General features: G+C 39.4%; 1 protein-coding gene across 1 annotated transcript; it reads right to left on the reverse strand.

The window, feature by feature from the left end:
• Window positions 1–18,836: 18,836 nt before the first annotated feature.
• Window positions 18,837–21,185, reverse strand: LOC104218781 (probable WRKY transcription factor 75). Its single transcript, XM_009769364.2, has 2 exons — window positions 20,741–21,185; window positions 18,837–19,203 (listed from the first exon to the last, which is right to left on the reverse strand). The coding sequence occupies exons 1-2, from the start codon at window positions 21,118–21,120 to the stop codon at window positions 19,026–19,028; spliced, it is 558 nt and encodes a 185-aa protein (XP_009767666.1). The 5' UTR covers window positions 21,121–21,185; the 3' UTR covers window positions 18,837–19,025.
• Window positions 21,186–22,860: the final 1,675 nt, after the last annotated feature.

The following is a 22,860-nucleotide window of genomic DNA, read 5'->3' on the forward strand; positions in this document are numbered from 1 at the left end:
TCTTGATACTTGTGCATGTTTCACTCTTTTTTGAGATGGTTTTGACAAATTGTCACCTTGTTGACCAAATCCTGCAATAAATTATAACATGTAAGCCTTTGAGACTATTTTGTATACAATTCTAATCAAAACTCAAGTAAGAAGGAGTGTAAAATGCATCTTAATCCCTAGTTATCAACTCCCCCAAACTTAAGCTTTTGTTTGTCCTCAGGCAAATAAAATAAGGCCCACCCCTTAAGAGTAATTCCAAGAAAATTCAGATGACCTAAAATGACCTCATCTAGCATCAATTGGGACTAACAATTGCCCTCAATTCAAATGAATCATTGATAACATTCACTCTTTTAAGTACCATGGATTTAGTGCGACACAAGAGCATCAAGAGTTGACTTAACACATCAAAGAAACTCTTTCTACTACCTTGATCATTGTGGAACCCAAACTCACACATCCTCAACTCTCCCTAAGCAAACCTTACCTTTAGGATTGTAGCACTCAGAACGAGATTAATGGAAATACACTCATCTCTCTTAAAGAAAAGTCACAAGTTTGACTCTAAGTACCATATGCTTGCCCCTTATGTAAGTCACCACTAATGTAAGCTTCATTCAATTTAAGATCATATAGGGCTTTTGTGGAGATATAGTGAAGGCTTTTGGTTCAGGGTAGGAAATGTTCGGTCTAAGGAGGTTCCATCTTCCTTTTAGCACTTCATTTGTTTCATTTTGGTACATATTCTCTTGACTTTTTAAGTCATTTAACTTCTTTCTAAGGGGTCAGAGAGACACATTGTCACTCTTTCTTGTTTATTTCAAACTTTTTCTCTTTTCTCAACTTTCCACACCTTTCATCTTTTTACTTTTATTGAATCCCTCCATTCTTTTCTACATTGGTCATTCTTTTTGTCTTTTTGATTTTCTTTCTTTTTCATTGCCTTTCCTTTTTTTCATTTTGTACCTTTTATCACTTGGTTGCATTCCTCGTCTCTCCCCCCAAACTTATGATTATGCCATGTGCTAAGGAAAGAACGGGTGCTAAGAGAGGGTATTTTTGAATGAGTAAAGGCTTGTTTCATGGTTTTTTGAAAGAAAAAAGGTCTAAGGCTCAAAGGAGTTCACTAGGGATATTATCATCGGTAGGCTTATCAAAGTATTCAAGATATTATTTGGATCAAGGAGAGCCTATAATCATATCTCAAGTCAAATTACACTTAGGATTTCGCCTAGACAAATATTCAGGGCAAGTTCTAGACCAATGGCTTGGGACTTGGACTTGCAATTCAAATTCTCATCACACAAGCTATGGGATTGCTAAAGAAACAGAGTCGAAGGCCCACAACAACCTTAGTTGATATTTGAGCAACACAATGGCCCCGAAAAACCACGTGATGATTATCGGTCAACACAAGAGTCTCAAGGTCACCACTTTCACCATCCTATACACAACAATTTGTTTTTTACCATAGGATCATAGGCAAATGTGTTAGGCCCAAGTGAAGCTTTGCCTGAGGCACCCTTACCAACTAACTACTAAAAGCAAAAAGAAAACAGACTCAAACCCTTAAGAAAGTTATCATGCCATCCATCATCGGGAAGAGCCAGCCGGTTCACACAAACTCCACCTTTGGAAAGAACTGTATCATTAAGAAAACCAAAGGCTTATTGCATGCAAAAACTCAAAACAAGAAGCTACTAAAATAAAATAAGAAGCTATGAAAGGAAAAATGCGGAAAGTAAAAATGAATATGTACAAAAGGGGATTTAGTCGAATATACAATAAGGAGAATGAATATGTATATAAGAACGTAACTTTATATACTGACCCAAAAGTAAAAAGAAGTACGAAAAGTGCAATAAAATAATAAAGTTATATACATACCAAAGGTAAAAAGAAAGCGTAAAGAAAAAATATTGTCATATATATAGTCATCCAAATAGGGCTACCCTCTCAAATGAAAGCTGACATTGTCCCAAAATAAGCATAAAATAAGAAAGAGAGGAAAAAGAAACTCCCTATGGGCCCTCCGTCTGCATAGGATCCTGAGTCTGGGTCCCTGGGTCCTTTGTCTGCATGGGAACCTGTGACTGGCTCCCTGTGATCTGTGGCTCCACTAGGACCTGGGCTGAACTGAGTCCTGGGCCTGTACAGGAATCTGGGGCTGCCTGTAAGAACCTTCTTATGGGTCCTCCAACTCTATGACTGCATCATCAGTACGGGGAATCACCCTCTTCCTCTTGGGTGGCCTCTCTGACTCCTACTCTGGCTGGGGCTGGGCTGATGCCGCCGGGTCATGCAACAATAGATCCAAAGGTAAGTGATCTGCCTTCAAACTCTCTACCTCCACCCTTATCTCCTTCACCGACTTTTTTGAAGCCCGAGCCTTTCTCATTTTCTTCGCCTCCCTAGCAAGCTCCTTCAATGCCTTTCCATGAGAATCAACCACATCTATGAGCTTCTTTTGGTTGTCCAGAATCTCCTTCAGAGTTTCCTCCAATGACTGTGGGACCTATGGAGAAGGAGGTGCTGACTGGGCTGCCACCGTAGTAGATAGTACAGATAACTTAGAAGTAGTTGTCTGCTTCCAGTTGTTGATGCTAGCGAGGGTCTGGCTCAGGCGGTGGGCAGTCAAGGGGTATGAAGTGGATGATGGAATCTCTGGAGTTGAAGAAGTAGAGGGTCATGTGGCCATGTCTGTTGTGGTGGAAGGAGGTTGAGTAGGAGCCACTACTACTACTGGCTCTTCAGACTAGCCAGTAGAAGCAATGGATTTGCCCTTGTAGTTCTTTCCTCTAGGGTTGTCATCACCCTATAGGCTGTACCAGGAGAATGGTGCCTTTACTTTCACTTTCATATCAAATCTCTGCTTCTCCACATCTAAGTCCTCATGGTACATAGTCAGGAAGTTGGGGAAGGGATAGGATATGTCACCTTCATTCTCCACCCGCGTAATTACCCGGGACATCACATTCCCGATGTTAATCGGGTACCCCGCCATGATCAAAACCACCAATATAGCCCGGTGGATAGGAAGTGAGTTATCGTGGGTGGTGGGGTCTAGCCTGCTACACTCAAATGTTTCCCACCCTTTAGTTTTAAAGTTCAGTGTCCTCCTCAGAATCCTCACTCCCGCAGTCAACCAATCTGGGGTGGTACCTGGGATTGCCAAGTACTCTGCCAACCAAGGACGAGCAGCCTCGTCTAATGCCACCTTTTCTAAATATAATTACTCATCCTCCTTCAGGAAGCCCAGGTAATCATTTATTGTCTTGCCATCAAATTTCACCTTCAAGTTCCGCACTTTGGCCACTGTGGTGCCCTTTTTGATGTGGGCAACATTTGTGTAAAACTCCTTCACCAAGTGCTCATTGGCATCCTCTACATGGCCTATGAAATAATCCCAACCTGCTTTCGCTTTGAACTGCCTCAACACATTAGGGTTGTGAGGCAAAAGGTCTCGAGTGATGAATTTATGCTCAGGTATCAATTTCCTCTCGGGCCACCGTTCTCTAAACTTGTGGTAGACCACTTCACTTACGAACTTGTCCTGCCATGCTTCCAGATTTCTAGTTCTCTCAACCCCTCCTACTTGGGGTTCACCCCCTTCTACTTCTTCCCCTTCTTCTTCTATGGGCACCTCCCAGATAGTGAAGCTGTAGGAGAGGTGGAATATTCATTGCCACTATCTGCGGCTGAGTCCTCAGATGACTCAGAAGATATGCACAATGATGCTTGGGCAGTGGGAGAGACTAGAGGTATATACCTCAACTAGTTTCTCTCCGGCCAGTCAGGAACATACTCTGTCACGAAGTCTGATGATGCCTCCCGGGAAGGCTCATACTCACTCCTCGATTGGCCAATGGCTCTGTCATCAGCCATTATGAGCCTCCGGGTGTTTTTCATGTTTTGTCGGGCTTGTGGGGTCAATTTTATCATGCCCTTTCCTCTACCTCGGGAGGACTCTCCTCTCCCTGATTGTTTATCACCTTTGCCTCGTGATTTCACCATGATCTACAAACAACATACATTTGAGCCTTGTTAGTATTAGTAGAATAGTGAAATCAGAATTGTAGGAAAATTATTGCAGACAGTCAAAATTGCAGAATGTGGACCGCACAAAATGAAGTGCGGCCGCAAAGAAACTATCGCGGACCACACAAAATGCATTGCAGTCCGTACTGAGGTAGGGTTCAGACTACCCACTCTGTGAATCTATGCACCGCGGACCGTAAAAAATGTATTGTGGTCCACACTGAGGTGGGGTTCAGACTACCCACTCTATGAATCTATGCACCGCAGACCGCACAAATGCATTGTGGTCCGCATTGAGGCACTGCGGACCGCACAAAATCCATTGTAGTCACGGTCCTCACTTGTCAGCAATCAGAATATTTACCACTGCGGTCCGTACAAAATAGTTTTATGGACCGAAAAGGGGCACCGCGGACCGTACAAAATCCACCGCGGTTTGCCGTGAGTGCCCAGGAGTGATACCAACCTAGGGTTCAAGTTTTTCACATTTTTAGTCGAAATTTTCACCTATTAATGATTCCCTAGGTGTTGCATCAGTGTTTTAACTAATTAGTCCTAATTAAAACAGGATTAAATTAACCAATGCTACAGAATTGAAAGAAAAACGAGAGGAAAAGGAAGAAAAACTATGAATTAAACAACTAAGGAAGAATTGAAGTTACCAAAAGTGAGATACAATGTTGATTACGAGGTTTAGCAGTTGAATTCGCGCAAGAAAGAGTGATGAACAGTAATTTTCTAAGCTTTGAGAGTAAAGAGGTCGAAATGTTTGAAATGAAAGCCTCATGTTCTATTTATAGAAAAAGGACCTAGGGCCCATCTCACCTACCCACCGCGGACCGCACAAAATGGCACCGCGGTCCGCGGTGCTCAGAAACATGAAGTACGGGTAGGGTATCCACTGCGGACCGCAAAAAATCCAGTGCGGCCGCAGTGGTCCACCGCGGACCGCACAAAATGCAATGCGGCCGCGGTGGATAACTTTAGAGACTCCTCACTTTTGATAAATCACTCTGCGGTCTGCATTGAATTCTTTCCCCCCGCACAAAGGCCTTTGCGGCCGCACAAAATGGAGTGCGGTCCGCATTGCAAACTTTAGAGAGTGATCATTTTTTCAAAACTTGGTCCTGCACTGCATCAACACAATCCTACAACATCTCACAACCATTTAGTCCAAAAATAAATCCTACACTACAAAGAAAATCAAATAAAAACAAAAAAGAAAGACACGTGGATTGCCTCCCAAGAAGCGCCTGATTTAACATCGCGGCATGACGCAGGTTACCATCAAATCACTTTAGATGAAGAAGTGCCACCACGTGGCTGTCATCAATCTTTCCCAGGAAGTGCTTGACCCTATGCCCATTAACTCTAAAAACCTCCCCATTTTTGTTCTTCAAGTCAAGTGCACCAAACGGAGTCACAAAAACCACTTCAAAAGGTCCGATCCATTTCAACTTAAGCTTTTCCGGAAACAGACGTAACCGAGAATTGAACAAGGGAACCAATTCACCCACTTTGAACTCCTTGCCACGAGAATATTTATCATGAAGGTACTTCATCTTGTCCTTGTACAAGGACGAACTAGAGTAGGCATGGTATCGGAATTCATCAAGTTTAAGCTGCTCCACACGAAGATTTTCTGCAACATCCCATTCAAGATTCAGCTTCCTCAAAGCCCACATGGCATTGTGCTCTAACTCAACTGGTAGATGGCAAGCTTTCCCAAACACTAACCGATATAGAGACATACCAAACAGAGTCTTGTAAGCAATCCTATAAGCCCATAGAGCATCACCCAACTTCTTTGACCAATCGGTCCTATTTGCATTGACCGTCTTTGATAATATACTCTTGACTTCCCTATTTGAGACTTCAACTTGGCCACTTGCTTGAGGATGATAAGAAGTAGAAACTTTGTGGTTGACATCATACTTTGCAAGCAAAGTGTCAAAAGCTCTATTACAAAAATGAGACCCCCCATCACTTATGATTGCATGAGGAGTGCCAAACCTTGTAAAAATGTTGTTCTTGAGAAATGCAACAACACTCTGGGCCTCATTGTTGAGTAAAGCCACGGCTTCAACCCACTTTGAAATATAGTCAACCACCACAAGTATGCATGTGTTCCCACATGAGCTATCAAATGGGCCCATAAAATCAATGCCCTATACAACAAAAATATCAACTTCAAGAATGGTATTGAGAGGCATATCATCTTTCTTCGAAATCCCATCCGTTCTTTGACATTCGTCACACCTATTCATAAGTTCACTTGCATCTTTGTACAAAGTTGGCCAATAAAACCCGCAACTAAGAACTTTTGAACCCGTCCTCGCCCCGCCATGATAGACACCATAGGGAGAGGAATGACAAGCCTCTAAGATACTCAATTGCTCCTCCTCCGGGACACACCTTCGGATCACACCATCCATGCAAATCTTGAACAAGTACGGCTCATCCCAATAGAAATCCAAACTATCCCGTTTGATCTTTCTTTCTTTGGTTAGAAAAGAGCTCACACGTGATTATACCAGTCACAAGGAAATTAGCAACGTCTACAAACCATGGCATACCATTCACTGACACCGAAAGGAGTTGTTCGTCGGGAAATGAATCATTGATCTCTAAGCCATCACGAGGCCTCCCCTCCACCTCCAAGCAGGACAAGTGGTCCGCCACTTGGTTTTCACTACCCTTCCGGTCCATAATCTCCAAATAAAAATCTTGAAGTAATAAGACCCATCATATCAGTCTAGATTTGGAATCCTTCTTCGTCATCAAGTACCGGAGTGCTGCATGATTGGTGTGGACTATGACCTTGGCACCCATAAGATACGGCCGAAATTTCTCCATCGCGAACACAATGGCCAAAAGCTCTTTCTCAGTCACTGTGTAGTTCACTTAAGCATCATTCATTGTCTTGCTCGCATAGTACACTGGATGAAACATTTTATTCACTCTTTGACCCAAAATCGCCCCAACTGCAACATCGCTTGCATCACACATGATCTCAAAAAGCAAGCTCCAATTGGGTGCGGTGATAATCAGGGTGGTGGTAAACTTGTGCTTGAGAAGTTCAAAGGCTTGCATACATCGCTCATAGAACACAAACTTGGCGTCTTTTTCCAACAACTTGCATAAGGGATTCTCTACCTTCGAAAAATCTTTGATAAATCTCTGGTAGAACCCCGCATGCCCAAGAAAACTTCTAACTCCCTTGACAGAGGTAGGGGGAGGGAGCCATGAAATAACATCAATTTTTTCTCTGTCCACCTTTATACCATGCTTTGAAATTTTATGCCCAAGAACTATGCCCTCCTCAATCATAAAGTGGCATTTCTCCCAATTAAGAACAAGATTGGTTTCTTCACAACGGACCAACACTCGATCAAGATTTTTCAAACATTCCTAAAATGAATCACCCACAACACTAAAGTCGTCCATGAACACCTCCAAATATCTTCCACCATATCGGTGAAAATGGCCATTATACACCACTGAAATGTAGTCGGTGCATTACACAACCCAAAAAGCATCCGAGAAAAGGCAAAGGTGCCATATGGACAAGTGAATATGGTCTTCTCCTGATCTTCCGGAGCAATCAAGATTTGGTTGTAACCAGAATACGTAGAAGGCACGCCCAGCAAGTCGATCTAACATTTGATCAAGAAAAGGCAATGGAAAGTGATCCTTGCGGGTCACTTTATTCAACTTGCGATAGTCCATGCATACCCTCCAATCGGTGACGGTTCTGGTAAGAATCAACTCATCTTGCGAATTTGCAACCACGGTCATGCCACCCTTCTTCTGTACACATTGCACCGGCGAAGTCCAAGAGCTATCAGAGATGGGGTACACAACCCCAGCATCCAACCACTTGATCACCTCCTTTTCACGACTTCTTGCATTGCCTCATTCAACCTCCTTTGATGTTCCAAGGAGGCTTTGTATTATCTTCCAGAATAATCTTGTGCATATAGAATGCGAGTCTTATTCCCCGAATATCAGCTAAAGTCCATCCAATTACCTTCTTTCGCTTTTGAAGCACTGCAAATGTGACATTAACATGTATGTTATTAAGACAAGAGGAAAGAATAACTGGAAAAGTAGAACTAGGGCCTAAGAACTTATACCTGAGGTGCGGAGGCAATGGATTCAACTCCAACATCGGAGGTTCCTCAATTGAAGGTTTTGTTGGTGGAGTCTTCCTATTTCAAGATCCAAAGATAGTTTCCTAGGCTCATAAGAGAAAGAGCCCTTCCCATGTAAAGCATTCACACACTCCACTCGGCCTTCATCATCAGTTACATCAAGATTCAACAAGACTGCCTCTAGCGGGTCCTCCACATTGATCATTGCACTGGTATTATCAACTATCACCACCGTGACAAGGTCCACAAAAGAGCACACCTCAGAACTGTTGGCTGTTTCATTAACTTGCACACATGAAAGACCACTTTCTCATCACCCACCCGGAAGGTGAGTTCCCCTGCTTCCACATAAACTAAGGCCTTCCTAGTAGCAAGGAAAGGTCTTCCCAATATGATTGGAACTTCATAATCTACATCACAATCCAAGATCAAAAAATCAGCTGGCAAGATAAATTTGTCCATCCGGACAAGGACATCATCAATAATACCTAATGGTGTCTTCATAGTTCTATCCGCCATTTACAATCTCATGGAAATCAGCCTCAGTTGCCCAATACCCAAAGTCATGAAAACTGAGTAGGGCATCAAGTTGATACTTGCCCCCAAATCACATAGAGCTTTAGCAAAGTCCGCACTCCCAATGGTGCAGGGAATGGTGAAAACACCGGGATCTTCAAGCTTCGGGGCCATTGAGTGCACTATTGCACTAACTTGGTGGGTCATCTTGATAGTTTCACAATTCATGGATCTTTTCTTTGTCACCAAGTCCTTAATGAATTTAGCATAGCCCAACATTTGTTCTAGAGCCTCTACTAAAGGCACATTAATGGATAAGCTCTTCATCATATCAATGAACTTTTTAAACTGATTCTCATTTTTCTGATTCGCGAGCCTTTGTAGATAAGGTGGAGGTGGCCTTGTCAAGGAACCTTGTCTTTAGGAACAACCATTTCCGGCATGTCTATTACGTGTTCCCTAGACGGCTTCATGTCATTCTGAGTCTCCACCTCGGCATCTTTAATATCAATCCTCACTTCTTCATTCACGTTCTCATCAACCAAATTTTCAACCACCAAAGGAATTTCATCTTCTTGCAACTCAACTTTATCACTCAAAACTGCTTTTTGCTTGGAGGCATTCACATCACCACCTCTTCAACTTCTCGTAGTCACCGCCATCACATGATTGTTCCCACTCTTCGGGTTAACTACCGTATCACTTGGTAGTGCCCCCTTATGGCGAGTATTCAAGGATTGTGAGATTTGGCCTAATTGAACCTCCAAGTTTCTAATTGAAGTATTGTAGGAAGACAACTGATCATCCACATTCTTTTTCATCATCTGTTCAAACATCATTTCAATTTTCCCTATTTTGTTATTGGAAGAACTAGGACTTTGGGATGTAAATGGGGGTGGATTATTCGGTTGTTGGTACATTGGGGGCTTTTGAAAGCCTTGCCTCTGATTTCCTTGATTGCCATTGTTCCAACCTTCCTGCTTGTTGTTACCACCCCAGTTGTTGTTGTTGCCATTCCAATTACCCTGATTGTTCTGATTATTGTCCTGATTGACGCAATTGGAATTTTGGTTTTTGTTCCCCCAATTACCATTGTCTTGTTGTTGTTGATCGTCCCAATTGCCTTGGGGTCTCCATTGTTGTTGGTTAGAAGAATTTCCCCTTTGGCCTTGATAGTTGTTCACGTATTACACCTCTTAATTCTACCCATCATAACCATCATCTTGGAATCCACCACAATCATTGTCAAATTGATCCGAACTCCCTTGGTTTCGTTGACCTCTTTTTCTTCTTTTGTTCACTAGCATGTTGACACCCTCCATAGCATTTACTTGGCGTGGATTTTGAACTTGTTGCAACTATGCCTTTGCTAACTAGTTCATTGTAGTTGTCGGCTCTACTATAGCCTGCCCATGGCCATGTAGCTCTTTGTGCAAGTGAGTGACCGTAGGGTCACCCTGTTGCACATTGGCTCTACTTTGCCAAGCGGAGGACATGTCAGCCATCTCGTCAAGAATGTCACAAGCCTCATCATAAGACAGCTTCATGAAGTTACCCCAGCAAGTTGGTTCACTATGCACTGGTTTGTTGTGTTAATTCCCTGGTAGAAAGTCTATTGGATCATCGCCTCAGTCATATCATTGTTGGGACATTCCTTTATCATTGTTCTATATCGCTCCCAAATCTCATGTAAAGGTTCGGTGGGCTCCTACATGAAAGCTAAGATCTCATCTCCCAATGTTTACATGTGCCATGGTGAGAAAACCTTTGCAATGAACTTATCCGTCAACTCATCCCAAGTAGTGATGGAATGGTTGGGAAGTCGCTCAAGCTAATCCAATGCCTTCCCTCTAAGTGAGAAAGGGAAGAGTCTCAACCGAAGTGCATCCTCGGACATATTAGTTTGCTTTCTCCCCTAACAGGTATCCACGAAACCCTTGAGATGTTTTTAAGCATTTTGATTGGTAGCGCCCGTGAAATACCCGTGCTGCTCCAGCAATATCAGCATCACATTAGTAATTTGAAAATTACCCGCCCGAATCTGGGGTGGGACAATTGCACTTGCATATCCTTGGTTGGGAAGCACTCAAGGAGCCACTCTTGGAGGTGGCGGGGGAGGGTCTGGAATATTATTATTGGCCTGGCAGCCTCTCCTTTGTCCTTGAGGCACAATAGGGACCTCATCATCAACATTGTCATCTACCTCCTTCCCCGGCGGAAGATCTCCAAGAGGTGCATTATTTAAGTTTGCTACCATTTTGTACCTGAAGTTGTGACACACACAAATTAGTAACACAGAAAGAAAGAAGAACAATACACAAAACTATTTAGATAGATAGCCAAAATCGTTAGCTCCCCGGCAACGGTGCCAAAAAGTGTTCGAGCCATCCCTGCACTACTACAAAGTAGAGAGAGGGGTCGAAGCAGCCTTTACCCGAGAAAGTCGGGATCGATTTCCACAGGGAGATAGAAATGGGAATTGGGTTTCTATCTAAGTTAGAAATGCGCAATTGCTCTTAATCGCACTTATAATCATAGTTGGTTTTGATATTACTTCTAAATTTATAATAATACGATGCTAAATTAAGCTAAGTTAAGCTAAGAGTAAGATACTTGAAGGTTGTCTAAAAAGTTAAAAGGCACTAGGAAAGTGACTTTCTCCTAGGTGGATACTTGACAGATTCTCGAGTCTAAGGCTAGGTTGTCATGTTGGGGATTACGATATAACCATTGCACGATACTACTCACTCTATACCTCTCGATAGTTTGAGTGATTTTGCCCTAATTGACTTTCTCAAGACCAATAGGTTATGATAATTTGTGCAAGCAATTGAGGTTCAAGTCGGGTATTACTATCTCTAGGTTTAACCCTTTAATTTGGGCTATCAATCTCTTGAATACGCCTCAATTCCTTGTTGGACTAATTTTCTAGACTTAGGCTCTCTTTCTCAAAAAGAGCCCAAGTCAAATAGGCACAAATTAGTGTTTGCAACCACTAATTCAACATTGAAACCATAAATTAGTCCAAATATCAAACACCTATAGATATTCAAGCCATAAAATACAAGACCCATCAAATACTCACACTAGAGTTGAGCCACAACCCTAGCTAATGGATCTAGCTACTCATGATAATAGAAAACAAAGAAATAGATGAAGAAAAACCCATAGTATTTAATTACAAGCTAAAACTTAAAGATTCAATGATAAAACTATTGTAAAATTACTCAAAATGGGTAAGAAACACTGTCCACGAGTGCATCCCAACGTTAAAATACGACTGATGACCTAAAAATGGGAAAAGAAACTATTTATACTAAGCCAAATTTTCTGGACAAAAATACCCCTACGGGGGTAGTGCGGACCGCACAAAATCGAGTGATACCGCATTAAGGCTTCTTGATTTTAATCCGTGCTCTCTGAACATGGCCACTGCGGGCCGCACAAAATGCACCGCGACCGCGTGGCTTCTGTTGCGGTCCGCACAAAAAGGACCGCGGACCGCATTGGCAATTAGCTCCAAATCTTCAACTCTTTGAACTCTGTCTTTGCGGACCGCACAATATCGAGTGTGGCCGCATTGAGTCCATTGCAGTCTGCATAAATTGCTTTGCGGCCATAATGCTTGAGTCCCCGAAATAGCACCTCTCTGAATTTCCTCTTTGCGGACCGCACAGAATGGAGTGCGGCCGCATTGGTCCTGTTACACTGTGCTTGGAATTGTTCTTGGTACTTATGCATGGTTCACTCCTTTTTGAGCTGGTTTTGACGGATTGTCACATTGTTGACCAAACCTTGCAATCAAGTACAACATGTAAGCCTTTGGGACTATTTTATACACATTTCTAATCAAAATTCAAGTAAGATGGAGTGTAAAATGCATCATAATCCCTAGTTATCACTACGCTTGAGTAATTCTACCATCCGAAGTTTCAATGTTTTCTACATTATATTTTCTGATACCACTTAAATTGTCCATCTTTCTTTTCTCTTTGCTTCTGCCTTTAGGGTCACTTGGTGGAAGAGGAGGTGGAAGACCTCTGGATCTAGTGTGATATGCGAACGATGCCAGTATGCACTAACCAACCTTGGGGAATGGGAATAATCAAAAAAAAGAAAAAGAAAAGGTAACCAAGTCAGTAAAGGATATTGAAATAATGCTTGCAATATTAAACATGCTTTGCAAAATTATGTAATAAACTTGCGTCCTACTTTCGGAGACCTCGTTGTGCCCGAGTAAGGCCTAAGCAACACATAGACTTGGAGAAAATTGATGCCAATAATTGTGTCATTTCATTAATGTGAAATAAATCAAATCCTTACTAAAACAACAATAATCGGAAAGTTACTAATGGCATTTACCTTATGACAATCGAAATCTAAAACTAAGCTGGAAAGCAGTAAAGAACTTCATTTCCTAATCTACTTGGTCCCATAAGAACCTTCCTATGCTTGGCTCTCTTGAATCCATCAATCAGGTTCCTTAGGTCGTGCATATCCAACAATAGGTAAGCCTTTTCTAGATTCCCTCCTTCATTGATATCTGTGTTCAAACAATCTGAAAGCCTCTTCCTCATCTTCCCCTCAAGCTCCATCAACCTTTGCTCCAAATATTCCAATCTCTCTATTGACTTAGTGGCAATTTCTCTCCATTTGTTGCTACCTTCCATATCCACTTTGTGTTGTTCCAAATGCCTGGCTTCAGACTTGAAGAACATTTTTCGTAACCTCCTATACTTGACCTGTGCTTCAGCAACATCATCTATGATCCTGTTTTTCAGATTGATTCCCCGTTTGACATCTCATGCTATGTCATCTACCAACCATGATGGGTAGAAGTACACATGACAAGCATGATACCTGTCTGGATCAATAGTTTCCTTTTCCACAATGACCTTCTTATTCTATATATGATGTGCCTCGAACTTGAATGGAATAATGTCCCCTTTAAAATCTGCTTTGTACTAGACCATGTTTGAAACCCGAGGTATAACTTGATTTCTTCCAGTTTGTCTCATTACCTTATAGGAACATAACGATAGATTCCTCTCAATCTGATCATTACCAAATGGGTAGTCTCTCTTGACCTGATGATGAACTCGTTGCTAGGAAACCATTCGAACATCTAATGTACATGTTCGTCTGTCAAATTTTTAAAGAAACGTACCCAAATTACAACATTTACAGGTTGTGCAAACCTGCCTGGTATAATTGTCATTTTCTTTGGGTGATGGTAGGCTATGTAGTCATTCAATGGTTGACACAGAATCTCTTGGCGATATTCTCCCTTTTGAAAGTTTTCCAATAACCAAACTTGCAGTAATAGATTACAACCTTCGAAGTTCCCAAATCCCTACTTGCATTGGTCTAGAGCGTGGTACATTTCAGCTAAGATCATGGGGGTGATGGTATAAGTCTGTCCCTCGATGCCTTCCATCAAAGTTCTGGCGACCATAGCTAGGCAAGTATGAATTCTTCCCCCTTTCATTTGAAATATCAACCCCCCCAAGAAGCAAAAAATAAACACATAAACTCGATGATGCGTCCAACCCAAGGAAGTAATGGCAAGTTCATCATGATAAAGTCAGTATGACTAGTTGTGCCCATAATGCTCATAAAGGATTTCAAATGGGATGTATGACTTCTTCAAACAAAGCATCTTATCATTTTTAGAAAATTGCGAGGGGTGCGATTATGTAACACTGATAAACCTGGAATATCCCATGGTAGCTTAGCGAAGCCTCCTATTTCTTCTAGGAGAAGAGTAATTTCTATGTCACCAAAGTGGAAGACGACCCTTTTCTCATCCCAAAACATAGTGGTGGGCTCAATCAATGCTCTATTCAGTTGGATGTCTAGCAAGGACGGGAAATTACCAAGGACTTTTCTCATGTGATTCTTGTCGCTAGGCAAGAAATTTTTCCACCAGTCATGTAGCAAAGGTGGGATGTTTTGGACCATGCCGAACCTGGGGACTTTGTGCGCCATTTTCTGCAAACAAATAAGGTTAGCCCTTTCCCCCTCCAAATTTGTTGTACTATAAGGAAGGAAAAACTGCTACAATAGATAGTGATATAACAACGGTTACACAAATCGTTGCAAGGTCTATTGCAGTAGATCTATTGCCACGCGGCCTGGTGAAACGGTCCCAAAACCGTTCCAGTAGCTCTATTGTAACGGTTTTTCAGAAAACTACTATTGTCGTTATTTTGTGGTATTTTAGTGAGACTAGATGTAATTTTTCCTTGCTCAGTGGTTGTAATTGGATTTGTGGGATCTAGGGTTCTGATAAGGGGCGGCCCGAAGAGGTTAATAGAGATACCTATTCGCGTATGCATCGGAAAGATAAACGTTAGCAGTGAGATATAGTCATTAATGGAGAGGATTACACTGAGTTTGTTACTATTAATTGTTGTTGTTGTTGTTGTTGTTTAGTTTTACTTTTTATTTAATTAGGATACTGTTCATGCAGAATTAATCACTTCTATTGATATTGATTTATAATAATGCAAGAAAATATAGTAAAGCAACGATATTTTCCTCTTTTTCTTTTCAGAAGAGGTCCAAATATATCCTTCCACTTTAAAATATTATTTAAACCTACCCTCCGTTTCACTATCCGGTTGTTTGAGCGCTTACCATTAAAGTTTGATTCAAAGATACCCCTGTAATGATCCGGCTGGTCGTTTTGAGATTTGTAGTCCTGTTCTCCCATTTACTGCTCATTTTATGCTTAATAGTTGTTATGTGACTTGACACGGTAGTTGGTTCGGTTCCGGAAAAGTTTCGGAATGAGTTAAAACACATAGTTTTAAGGTTGGAAGCTTATGTTGAAAAGGTTGACCGGATGTTGACTTGTGTGTAAATCGCTTTGGAATGGAGTTTTGATGGTTCCGTTAGCTCCGTTGGATGATTTTGGACTTAGGAGTGTGTCCGGATAGTGATTTGGAGGTCCGTAGTTGAATTATGCATGAATGGCAAAAGTTGGAAATTTAGAAGTATGACCGAGAGTTAACTTATTGGTTACCTAGATCGGATTGGGGTTCTGTTAGTTGAAGTAGGTCTGTTGTGTCATTTGTGACTTGTGTGCAAAATTTGAGGTCAATCGGACATGATTTGATAGGTTTTCAGCATCGAATGTAGAAGTTAGAAGTTCAAAAGTTTATTAGGCTTGAATCGATGCGTGATTCGTGATTTTAGCGTTAATTGATGTGATTTGAAGGCTCGACTAAATTTGTATTGTGTTTTAAGACTTGTTGGTGTGTTTGGTTGAGGTCCTAGGAGGGGGGAGGGTGGATTTTGGATGGTTAACAGGTTAAATTTTGGACTTGGAGATTTCCTGAAATTTTCTGGTGCACTGATCTAGTTTCCTTATATGTGATCGTGTAGACAGGTCCGCGATCGCATAGGCTTAATTGGGCAGTAGAGGTCTTTGTTCTACGCGTTCACGAGATAGGTACTGTGATCGCGTAGTTGTAGGATACAGTGAATCACGAACGCATGGAAAAGGTCGCATTCGCGTAGAGTATATGAGGCAGCAGCTGAGGTCACACATATGCTCTTCGCGATTGCGTGAAGAGGGATGCGAACACGTAGGTTTGATGAATCAGTGCATCGCGTTCGCATGCTATTTTTCACGTTCGCATAGGGTTAACTTGTCGGCAGTATATTTTGTGATTCGCGATCGTGAAGCAATTTCTGCGATCGCGATTAAGAATATCTGAGCAGACCTAAATATTTCAAAAATTGGGTTTTGAGTCTATTTCACAAATTTTATTTTGGGAGCTCGGTTGGAGGCGATTCTTGGAGAGATTTTCAAGGGAGTGATTGGGGTAAGTGACTCTTACTTAGTTTTGGTTAAATTTCATGATTATATCTTTGATTTCATGATTTAATTAGTGATTTGTGTTGAAATTTTCGGAGAAAATGGGGAAAACTCCTTAGCCCGAATTTTGGGGATTTGAGTGAGATTTTTATATCGGATTTGAGTAATTTTGGTGTGGTTGGACTCATGGCTGAATGGGTGTTCGAATTTTGTGACTTTTATTGGATTACGAGACATGGGCATGGGGGTTGACTTTTGAGTTGACTTTCGATTAAGAACTTAGCATTTTTATGTGGAATAGCTTGAGTTGATTGTATCGAATAGTTTGTGGCTAGATTCGAGGCATTCCGAAGTCGTTTCGTGAGGCAAAGGCTTGTTGGAGTATAGATATGCACAGTTTGAGGTAAGTAACACTTCAAAACTTGGTTCTAAGAGTATGAAACCCCGAATTATGTGTTATGTGATTTGTATTGAGGTAATGCATATGCTAGGTGACGGGCGTGTGGGTGTGCACTGTAAGAATTGTGACTTGGTCAATTCCATGAAATCGTATAGTTTATTAATCTTATCATTACCCGTATTCTCATCATGTGTTAGAGAAATTGAGATACCAGTCATATTAGAAATCATGCTTAGGCTACGTGTTGGTATTGTTGGGACCCACATAGGTCGTGTTACATGTTGAATTATTTGCTTAATTGGCAATTTTGTACTCAGTCACTTCTACTATTTGCATATTATATCTCAGTCTCCGTTGTTCTTTTTTAATACATTATATCATCATTGTTTGGGCTTATTATCATGATTTTGGTGAGCCCGAGAGCCTTAAGAAATTGTTTACTAAGTGAGGTCGAGGGCCTGATTGTGAGGATATTTATGGGATTGGGTTGTACGCCGCTGCATGTTTATTTGATTCATGCCATGATTGGCTTATTATAGTGATTGGGCTGGAATTGCCCCTCCGAGTCTGCACATCCACCATGAGTGCATGTATCTACTGACTGCGAGTGCGAGTGCGAATATGGAGCGATCGGGAGGATTGAGTGGCTATGAGGATGAAGTGACTTGAGGATGGAGTGAATGGAAGGACTGAGTGACTGATACTCTAAGAGTATGCATATGATTTCATAACTATTTTGTACTTCAGTTAGCATATATATATATATATATATATATATATATATATATATATATATATATATATATATATATATATATGTCGTGTAGATACCGAGGTGCGCCATATCTTGTTTCAATTGAACTTGACGTGATTTACCTGTTTGTGCTTTAACTGTTAAACTTGAAAGCATGCCTACATTTCTGTACTATAATCCTGTATTGACATGTATCTGCAAAGCTCGTGATTACTTTCAGCCCAATAGTTAGACTTGTTACTTACTGAGTTGGTTGTACTCACGCTATACCCTGCACTTTGTATGCGGATCCAGGTATTTCCGGACACGATGGGTGATGACTATCAAAGTAGCTCAGTCATTCGGAGATTTTGAGGTAGTTGCGTTGGTGGCTGCAGACCTTGACTCTCCTCCCCTATCCTTCAGCTTTATTTATTCAGTTTCAGTTTTCTTAGACAGTATTTTAGACTTGTGTTATATAGATTTATGTACTCAGTGACACCCAGATTTTTGGTAACTTCCATATTAAGATATGATCTTTTATCTAGTTTATGAGAGTTTTAATTATTTAAACCTGTTTTAATATAATTTTAATTTGAAAGTGTTGGTAATGTCTGAGCTGTCGGCTTGCCTAGTACCATGTTAGGCGCCATCACAATAGGTTAAGTTTTGGATCGTGACAACCCTTAATTTGGACGAAATGCCATATGGCACCTCCAGATTAGAGTGACTCCCGCCCCTGATTTTTTACCTATCACCCATTTTACCCAATTGACTCATCCTAGTATGGATTCAGGAAAATAAAATTTAGGATAGGTCACTTTAGTCCCGAGGTGCCACGTGTTATTCTGTTTAAATTAGGGGTATTTTTGAATCATATTGTAACGATAGGGGCCCAGTCCACTAGATAGTGAAATGGATGGCAGGTTTAAATAATAGTTGAAAGTAGAAAAAAATATTTGATCCTTTTCAGTTTTCTTTTTTTCTTTGCATTCATAATCGTGCATCGCCGACAAATTCACTAGTCGTAAATATAAAATTGAGTAAAAAAAAATTAAGACATAACTAATGAGGAAAAACACATCAACACTGGCACGTATCTTTCTCCAACATGAAATTATTTGTTAATTCTAAAAGAAAAGAGTTAAAATGAAGAGCATGGCTCCGGCAAAAACAAAGTGATAAAAACAAAAAAATAGCAACATTACTTTTAGTTGTACAATGATCAAATTAAATTCCCTAATGAAGTTGCGTTTTATTTCAAAATATAGCATCTAGGTTCAAAACGCATGTACACAATATACTGTAGTACTATTTTACAAGTGACTAATTGAGTGTCATGCCTTAGGCATTGAAGTGATGGACGTTTCAAAAGGAAGCATAGATTTGCATCTGAGTCAAAATGTGCTCAAAGTTATCTGTGGACTTCTCAATGGGATGTGAATGCATGCCTTCATAAGTAGTTACTACTACTCCTTCATCCTTTGACAGCCTTTGTACTTGTTTCTTCACGTTACATCCTTGATGCGTGCATCGGTAGTAGCTTCTGATGAGCAAAAGAAGCAATAATTAGAGAACATTTAAAGAAGAAGGATTCCGTACATTCTCTTCGAATTGAAAGTAATCTCCGATAACCTAAGTTTGGGAGTAACTGTAATGAAACTGATATCCTCACTATGACAAAATGGTTTTTGTTTTTGTTTTTGTTTCGAATAAATTGATATTAGGCTAGTATTTTCTCTCAAAATGGTTTCTCTTTTAGTATTAGTTTTCCGTAGTTAAATTTCTTGATATTTGACCAACATACTTAGATGTAAAAAAAAAAAAAAATATTTTACGTTCTTTCTGAAGGCCGTTCAATATATATATATAGAGAGAGCAAACAAGGGATAAATAAGTAGAAAAGAAGGAAATAAATATTTAAATAATGAATTTCCATTCACTCAAATGGTTTATCTCTCACTCTCTTTGACGGCTGTAACGAGTTCGTATTCTTTCGACTGCTTGAAAGAAGCTGCCATCTTGACACTTAGCAGAATCTGGATTTAGTTCTACCTAACTTTTCCCATATCTAAGTCCTTAGGTACTTGAAAGTTGTACTCCTGGGGAAATAATAGCAAATTATCGATTTAAAATAGTGAACTTTATGCTTTATTTATGATCGACCTAGCTAGTTAGATCGATCAGTTTCGTATATAGTTAAAAAATATGAATTTATTCCCAGCTGTATATATCATTGTTAAGTGAGAGAGTCCAATTTATTACAAGGAGTACTCTTATTTGTGATCAAAGGGTTAATTGAGTTACCTTGCACGTTTTGTTTAAAATTACTCCACTATTTAACGTAAAATAAATGTGAAGCTCCAAAATTATAGTGTTGCAATAGCTATTGTTAAAAAGTAGAAACCAATCAGCAAACAAAGAGAACTTCTAAACCTTAATGTAAAGGTCTATTTGTTTTTTTTTTTTTTGTTTTTTTTTTTTTGGAATATCCGAAAACTAATTTTGATTAATCTTGACGAGGTTGCTGTGAAATTTTTAAGGTATACAGAAATTGACTTGAGAAATACACCTAAATGCTTAACAAAAAGATACATTTCCCATCCTAGTTGAAAATACTTTGTTACGTTTTGATCCCCACCTTCTTTTGTCGTTTTAGTATTACTATGTATTAGACCTTAACAGAACTATAACACATAGAAGAGTTCCATTATGTAACATGATCCCGTAGTATTTTTAACAAAGTTATCGTTTGAAAAAAGAATTAAAAGATAAACTTCACTTCAGAAAGTTGCTATGTATTGAATGATTTTCAACATTCAAAGAAGCTTGTAATTGAGCAAATAAATTACACTAGTAGAGTTATGCGGTGATACTAATATTGTCTCCATTAGTCTTTTTGTTTTCGTGAGCCGAGGGTCTTTCGAAAACAACATCTTTACTTCTTGGGGTAGGAAAAAGGTCTGTGTGCACACTACTCTCCCCAGATCCCACTAGTAGAATTTTACTGGATTGTTGTTGTTGTGGTTGTTGTTAGCAGCAAAGAGTAAGTAAGAAAAAATTACTAGTAGATAAAAACTGACCTTGGGAATCTGTTGTTCTTGACAGCCTTCTGTCCGTATTTCCTCCATCTATAACCATCATCCAAAATATCCACTTGACTCCTTGTTTGAAAAGCATATCTCGGTTTTTTAATCTTCTTCTCAACTTTATTCTTCTTACCCGATCTCACCTCGTTCTGATCATTAGGGTTATACGGAATGCTATTTGGGTGATCAGTAACAACACTGGAGCTAGGAGCTTCCATGCTTGCCATTAGCCCCAAAAACCCGCTCGATTTCTTATTGTCTTGGGTTAATTCAGTTGTTTTTGCTTGAGAATTGTTGTTCATCATATTCATTACTGACAACTGATCAGACGATGAAGAAGAGTAATTTGGAAGAATATGTTGATAATTCTCCATCAAAGTAAATGAACTTTAAGAGAGGAAGTTGTAAGGAATGGAACTGTGGTGTATGTGATTTTGAAGGTGAATTTACCATTAAAGACTTTGGACTAGTGTGGCGGCTATGGTGTCTATCTAGGTTCACTATATTTTATCTATTGTATTTTTTTAATGTCATAAATGACACGTAATAATGTCATTAGTAGTTTAAAATTGAAATTAGTACCATTTCATTCTTTTAGTATAATCTCTTTACGATAGAGAAAGGTGGAACTTTCAAAGTATCACGCTGATAGCGGGAGCTACCCTAAAGTTATTCCTTTTTTTTTGTCTTTACCTTTTCAATCCTGATCTTTACTTAAATTACTCTTTAACGTTATATATGCGTTGATACAATTTCCAAGTAGTGATTATCAAATTATTTAATAGAACAGTTTTCTTTTCCTCTTTTACGATAATCGATATTTACTACCAAAAATTACAGTATATTATTTTGAAATATAAAGCGTGAAAGTATAATTTACGTACACGACCTCCGTGTAGTCACTCAAAGGTTGAATATGGCTCCTATCTTCAAAGCTTAAGAGGTGATCAGAACTATTATTATATATAGATTCTTCAAACAATTGGCATGTTTGTTGCATGTATATATACACATGTACAGTGATGACTTTTTAGGGTTAATTGGTTTTATGGCCCATTATATTCTTTTTTGATTTTATATCAAATTTCCCAAAAGATTTTTATATTTGCTCAGAAAAGATATGAAAATAAAATATAAACTTTTTTCAGATATTATTCATTCTATTCTAATCGTAAAGAATTATGTTGATCTAATCTCCTTTTGAGTATAATTCTGGTGCGCTGGTGTATATTATTCACCTGTATGACGGGAGCATGCATGAGTACAAAATTTATGACATCTTTGCTGATCAAAAGTGACCAACCATCTATAGTCCTTTTAACTTTTTCCCAGTCAAAGCACGTGTGCTCGAAAGACTTTTAATTCTAGAACTAGAATGTGACGGTCGAAAAAGAATGGTACTCGAATCTACTCAATTAGTATTTTTATATTGTTGAAAATAAGTATCTATTTATATATCTAAAAAAAGATTTAATTTATTTTTTTAAAATTAGCTTTATATACGTATCCCTAAAAAATCTTTACTCCTCACATTAACTATGCTGTAATATTTAATTAAGGATAGTTTAGTCACAGTAATTATTTTTATCTAGAATTTAATATTTTCTTAATGTGTGTACCCAAGATAAATTGCCCAGACCGAAGGAAGTAATAATGAAAATTCAAGAAATATAGGCTGCATTGAAAAGAATGATACATGCATCAACCAAATATGAATATATATATATATATATATAGGAGGCAAAAGTGTTTAATACTGTTCCAAAGTAATCTTTATAATTTGAAGAAGTCTAAAACCAAAGTAACTCTAACTGAGAAAACATAAATCTGGAGCTCAAAAATTAATCTAGACTCACCATTTAGACGTTTGTCTTGATACGAAAGTAAATTAATTTTTTTATGTTAAACGTTTAAAGTCTTATAAGATATATAATCTTTTTCAAATTATCTTGTTATTGACTGTCTGCTCACTTCTTGTTCTCTGTCTTGGTTCCATTGTTTGAAGTTACCTCAGATCTAAATTCTTTATAAAATTACCATTTCTAGAAAATCGGAGGAGCCGCCCTATGAGAGAAAGTTGAAACTGATAAAACACCATTATCGATTAAGGAAAT

This window comes from Nicotiana sylvestris, chromosome 12 (genome assembly GCF_000393655.2).
Source record: "Nicotiana sylvestris chromosome 12, ASM39365v2, whole genome shotgun sequence".
Taxonomy (NCBI): domain Eukaryota; kingdom Viridiplantae; phylum Streptophyta; class Magnoliopsida; order Solanales; family Solanaceae; genus Nicotiana; species Nicotiana sylvestris.